General features: G+C 54.8%; 1 protein-coding gene across 1 annotated transcript in view; it reads right to left on the bottom strand.

Moving 5' to 3' along the window:
• Positions 1 to 6300, bottom strand: part of LOC102755232 (receptor-type tyrosine-protein phosphatase N2-like) — a 216209-nt gene that overhangs the window by 192804 nt on the left and 17105 nt on the right. The window contains 1 exon segment of the mRNA XM_015570934.1: positions 2210 to 2274. Within this exon segment, the coding sequence (XP_015426420.1) occupies positions 2210 to 2274 (65 nt within the window).

The following is a 6300-nucleotide window of genomic DNA, read 5'->3' as shown; positions in this document are numbered from 1 at the left end:
CGGCCTCAGGTCTGGGCGAGGTGTCTGAGCCTCATTGCTGTGGACAGTTTCCGTGGCTGCCTTTGCCTTTATGGTTCTCAGATGTCTTTCTTTATAGTTTATTGTTTTATTGATTTTAGAGAGGAGAAGGGAGAGAGAGAAACATCAGTGTGGGAGAGAAACATTGCACACACCTGACAGGGGACTGAACCTGCCACCTGGAATGTGCCCCGGCCAGGGCCTCATCTGACTTTTACCAGAATCATTGAATTCCGTTTATTTGGCTAATACAATGTGATTAGTTACCTTACTATGCTTTCTCATGTAGATCCGTTTGGGCTTTTCCCAGAGCTGCGGTTTTCCCATTCTCTTGCCTGGTGAACCTTGAGATAGACTTCCGGGCGTGTGGCATTGAGTGGGAGGGCGAGACGTGTTTTTAAAGCTGTGGAGGCTGCCGCCGGCCGCTGGTTAAAAGCAGGTCTTCATTGCAGAAATCCCGGCTGTCCCCATGGGGGCCCGGGGGCTCGGGCAGGGCGCAGGCCACCAGCACCATTTGAGCAGGGCTACCTGTCTCAGCCAACTTTGCGGGAGTCCCGGTCAGGGGGCCATCGCTGCCCACACTCCCTGCGTACCAACCGGGCCCACCCTGCGTGAAACCCGTTCTTGTCGGCAAAGCGCTAAATCCCGGATTCCGGTTCTGACAGCAGCCATGCACACGCTCGGCATCTTCCCACCGACAGGAGAGGACCGCGTGGGCCTGGCGGGAAACGGAGTTGTGTCCAGGCATCCACTAGGATCCGCCCCCGCCCCCTCATTCCCATGGTGCCCGTGGCACGAAGTCACACTGCCCACCGCCACGCACATCGCATGACAAATTCACACAGACCTGCGGGTAGCGTGTGAGCACAGATTGGTCATTTTAGGGCAGCGGTTCTCAACCTGTGGATCGCGACCCTTTCACAAAGGTCGCCCAAGACCAATGGAAAACACATATATAATTACATATTGTTTTTGTGATTAATCACTATGCTTTAATTATGTTCAATTTGTAACAATGACATTGGGGGTCACCACAACATGAGGAACTGTATTAAAGGGTCGCGGCATTAGGAAGGTTGAGAACCACTGCTTGAGCCCCTGAGAAGCAGGAGAGCCGGAAGAGGCCCTCCCGGTTCAGCTGCCAGATGGGTTCCTCTCTACCCACTGCCAGTCCTGCCCTTCCCCGGCAGGGCCAGCCTCACATCCAGACACACTCCTAGCCTGCCCTGGACACCAGAAATATCCGTGCTGCAGAAACAGCCCTTCCGTGGGCACCAGCGGTCCTGGGACCCCATCCCTCCCACCTCCTCTGATGGGTTCTGTCAGTTCCCGCATGCGTCCTGCGTTGTCACAGGAGCACAAGCCGCAGGCGCTGCGCTTGCTGGAGAGCCGCCTCTGCACGCCTGCTCCCCGTTAGGGCGGAGCTGCTGGTCGTGAAAACGGCCAGTTACACAGGCTCTCGTGTGGGAGCAGGACTTGTGGCTGCGGGGAGATTTCCCCCAAGAAAGCGGCGGGTCTCAGCCATCAGCAGGAGCCCTTATGGCTGCCCAATGGTCAATTGTCGGAGACGGCGAGCCATGAAATCTAGTTTCTACAGCGACAGCAAAGGCTGGTTTGGTCCACGCGGACTCAGAGTGGCCACACCCCTTCTAAGAGGGAGCAGCGCTGTTCCGCCTGCAGTTAGTTCAGTTGCCTGGAGACCTGGACGCCCGCAGGCCTCGGGCGTTGTCAGCTGCACTTGCTGACCGAGTGTCAGGTCAAGTGCCTCCTTCCGAACCAACGGAGCGCGCCTGACCGGAGCTGCCGGGACTCACATCCAACTGTGGAAGCGCCGGCCCTGTAGCGCCTCCCCACAGACACGTCCCAGAACAGCTGAGATACATCCCCCCCCCCCCCCAGCCCCGAGGGAAGGGAACTCCCCGGCCCACTAGTGCACAATGAACGGAAACAAGGAAGCATGTGTGTTCTGACGGTTTCACTGTTTTTCTTACTCACAACTGCTTCCTCAAAGGCCACCAGCAACAGTCACATTAGCCGGCACCGGCACCAGCATCTCAACCATCGGACTGCTAACCTGGCACCAGCCAGTCAGCCGCCCCAGCCACGCGACGTTACTGGACCCCCGGCACAGGCCTCCACGCCGACAGCACGCCGCGCACCGACGCATCTCAGGGCAGCCCCCGCCACTCACCGACCCCGCTCCGGCCTGAAGAATCCTCAGTCCCGACGATCTTTCCAGTCTGTCCTTGTTGCTGACTGTGAGGAAGCAGAAGCACAGGGTTAGCTCGGGCCTGTCCTCTGCTGGACACGGCGTGCCCTCCCTGCTGCCCAGTCCCGGCGCCACGCTGGGCACAGGCCACAAGAGGGAGACCTGAGGACCGCCCCCTTCCCCACAGGCAGAAGGTGCTGTCCCGGGAGACCCACAGACCTGCTGGGAGAAACGATGGGATGTGGCTGCCAACAGCGAGGTCTTATTTTAGAACAAAATGACAGTCCTCGTGACATCTCACTGGGAACAAGGCCCAATGACCGGCCCTCCTGGGGGCGGCGGGTGCTCCCCTCTCCTCTCGTAATTCAGCTTTGGCAGATCCTCCCTAGTTTGCCTCTGACACAGGATGAGGAGGGCTTTCCGAGAACGAGGCCCCCACATCGGCAAGAGGATGGGGAGTTCTGCAGCAGTGAGTGTGGGCCCAGAAACCAGGTCCCCAGGATCACACCATGACCCAGAACCCGGCTCACACCATGACCCAGCACCCGGCTCACACCATGACCCAGCACCTGGCTCACACCATGACCCAGCACCCGGCTCACACCATGACCCAGCACCCGGCTCACCCCGCAGACCCAGCACCTGGCTCGCCCCTCTGACCACCGTATCCCTGAGTGCCGTGCCCTCTGACCATCAAAAGGAGGTCATAGCAGACAGCAGTCTCCATGCAGAGCCACCCCACCTGGAGGAGCCCCATTTGAAGAGGCCACCTTAGCTCCTACAACAACCCAGCAACACAAGTAACCAAGGCCCACTCTGCTGAGATACAGCAAAGTCGTGTTGTTAGAAAAAACAAATGTGCATTTGCTTGCATGTGTATAAAACACCACTCAGTTCAATACGTATCGTGCTCCTGGGAGGATGTCCCTGGCCAACTCACGATGAATCTCTCTCTCTCTCTCTCTCTCTCTCTCTCTCTTTCTCTCTCTCTCTCATTTTTAAATCCTTACCTGAGGACCTGTCTTTATTAATTTGAGAGGGAGAGTGAGAGAGAACCACCAATGTGAAAGGAGCATCCATCAGTTGCCTCCTATACGCGTCCCACCCGGGGAGCAACCCTACACCCTTCTTGGTGCACAGGATGACGCTCCCGCCAGCTAAGCCACCCAGCCAAGGACACCATGACTTCCTCTTGATAGTTAGAGAATTTTTCTTGTTAATTTGTAATTCAAATATATAATTTATACTTGCATTTAATGAAATATTAGATACCGAGGAGGACTTATAAAATATGTGTTGGTTACAAAGAATAAGACAACAAATGCCCATGATACCCATACTCTGAAAAAGAAATGAAACATAATTACATTTGTACTTCATCTCAATTAATTCAATAATAAAAAAGCAATCACATTTGATACCCTACCCATGGTCAGCAAACTGCGGCTCGCCAGCCACATGCGGCTCTTTGGCCCCTTGAGTGTGGCTCTTCCTAAGCCTTAGGAGGACCCTAATCAAGTTAATATCAATGTACCTACCTATATAGTTTAAGTTTAAAAAATTTGGGTCTCAAAAGAAATTTCAATCATTGTACTGTTGATATTTGGCTCTGATGATTAATGAGTTTGCCGACCACTACAAGCCCTGTGGCCCCACTCCCTCCCCCCTGAATTCTGGGTAGATCGGTTCTTTTTCTGGACTTTTCACCCGTGTCTGCTGCTTATTGTGAACTTAAGCATGTTCCTCTCTGACTGGCTCCCCCCGACCTGTGCCTGGGGCTCCTTTGTTCAGAGTGTCCCTGTGGGTGTCGTGTCCACGCCGTGTGGCTATTACACGATCCAGCTCTCCAGCCGGGCTACTTCTCCTTTTCCTGCCCGTCCAGGGACTGCCGTCTCGGGCACACACAGGAGGTTTCCTTCCATGGAGTCCACTGGACACAGAGTCCCAAAGTGATGGCATCAGTGACACTCCTACCATCAGCTTATAAGAGTTTCTTTTAAAAAGTGATGCATTTAATTATTTTAATGGAATGTATTGGGGTGACCCTGGCTAACAAAATTACACAAGTTTCAGGTGCACGTTTCAGAACACATCACCTGACACTATATTGTGAGATCGCCACCCCAAGTGAAGTCCGGGTCCATCACCATTTATCCCCCTGGACCCTCTGCCCCTCCTCCCCCTTCCCCAGGCAAGTACTCCTGTTGTCCATGTCCGTCCCAGGCCAGCACACCCGTTGTCCATGTCCGTCCCAGGCCAGCACTCCTGTTGTCCATGTCCGTCCCAGGCCAGCACACCCGTTGTCCATGTCCGTCCCAGGCCAGCACAACCGTTGTCCACGTCCGTCCCAGGCCAGCACACCCGTTGTCCATGTCCGTCCCAGGCAAGCACACCGGTTGTCCATGTCCCTGAGTTTCTCTAAGAGTTTCTGTCGCCCAGAGCCTCACTTTGTCAGACTCAATCACCTTTGCCAACTGGGTAGATGCAGCATTGTGTCTCCCGGGGCTTCCACTGCCCCCTTTCCATTGCTAACCAGGCGAGCACCCTGTCCACCTCGGCTTCCTCTCACAGGAGTTTTCTTCTGCTCCGCCCGCTTTTCTGCTGGGCTGGCTCTTCCTGTTGCTTTAAACAACCCACCCGCCCCGCCCCACGAACACTGTCGGCATACGGGCTGCCACGACCTCATCACAGTTTGTGGTTCGGCTTTCTAAAATTCCAATAAGGTCTAAGTCATCGTTTTGCGTAAGGTTTGCGCTCTGGGTGTGCATCAGAGATCCCGGGCTGGGTCCAGCTGCCGCAACTAAGTGGGTGTCACAAAAAGGGAGTCCCAGGAGTGTCCGTCTCCCGGTGCGTATAAAAGCTGTTTACACTCCGTATTCTGTTACGTGTGCGACAGCATCGTGTCGGAGAAAACAGCCAACATACTTTAATGAAAAATACTTTATTGCTGAAAAGCGCTGACACCACGCGGGCCTCCATCGAATGGCACTCTCTTTGCTGGAGGAGGGTCCGATCGCGTGGCGGCTGCGGACGATCAGGGTGGCGGCTGCCGAGGTATTTTTATTCAACTCTTCTTTTTAAGTCCTCGTTTTTGAAAGCCCTTTCTCTCAGGATAATTCTAGGCGTGTGGGGCACAGCGGACGCTGTTGGCCAGCATCTCCCACAGCAGCGCCCCTGCCACCCAGGCCCCCGCGCTGCTGCTCCCCTTGAGCCTCGCGTCTCAGTCCTTGTTTCCCGTCTGCACCCCGTCTTCGCCAGGAGCGGATCCCCCCTCAGGAAACCCTTTTCTCCGCTCGTCCACAAGAAGCAAGCCCTCGTCCAAGCAGATTCCACCCCGTCTTCGGCCCCACTTCCAAGCCCCGTCCCGCCGCCGGCCCCGCAGCATGGCAGTGGCTGCCTCCACGGAGCGCACCCCACGGGCATCGCGGGCCTGACCCACATCCACAGCGGCTGCTCCCTTTGCTCACTGTTCCTTCTGCATCTCACATCTTCCTTCGGGGCTTCTTTTCTTTTGTCTGTAGGAAATCTTTTTGAATTAACTTAAATGAGGATCCATTGGTGACAAGCTCATTTTTTTGAAAGTATCTTTATTCAACTCTTTTTAAGTCCTCATTTTTCAGACATTTTCTCAGTGTAATTCTAGGTTGACAACTATTTCCCCTCAGAAGTAGGAAGGCTTTTCTCCCCCCCGAGTCTGGTTCACTCGGCCGCTGGGAGCCGGCCCAGGCACGCCCCTTCCAGCTGGATGGCCATCCCCTCGCCTCGCCTGCGTTAAGACCCTCCCTTGTCTGCGCGGCCTCTCTGTTATGAACGTAGATTAGAAATGTGTCACTCCAATAGGCTTACTGAGTTTGAGAATCGGTATTTCCATAGGTGATGCCGGGAGCCGGTCCATCCTTGCTGTTTCAAGGGACCTGGCATATATGGCATACTGTTCTTAATATGTTTTCTCACCTTCTTGGCGCTGTGTTTTAACCAAGGTCACCTCTCCGAGAAAGGTTGTTTCCCCAGGTAGGGATTTTCCCCTGAAGTTAGGGAGGGAATAAAACCTCTTAACCCCTTCCCCAGCAGAA

This window comes from Myotis davidii, unplaced genomic scaffold, assembly GCF_000327345.1.
Source record: "Myotis davidii unplaced genomic scaffold, ASM32734v1 scaffold747, whole genome shotgun sequence".
In the NCBI taxonomy this organism is placed as follows: Eukaryota; Metazoa; Chordata; class Mammalia; order Chiroptera; family Vespertilionidae; genus Myotis; species Myotis davidii.
This window is presented reverse-complemented; position numbering and strand designations above follow the sequence as displayed.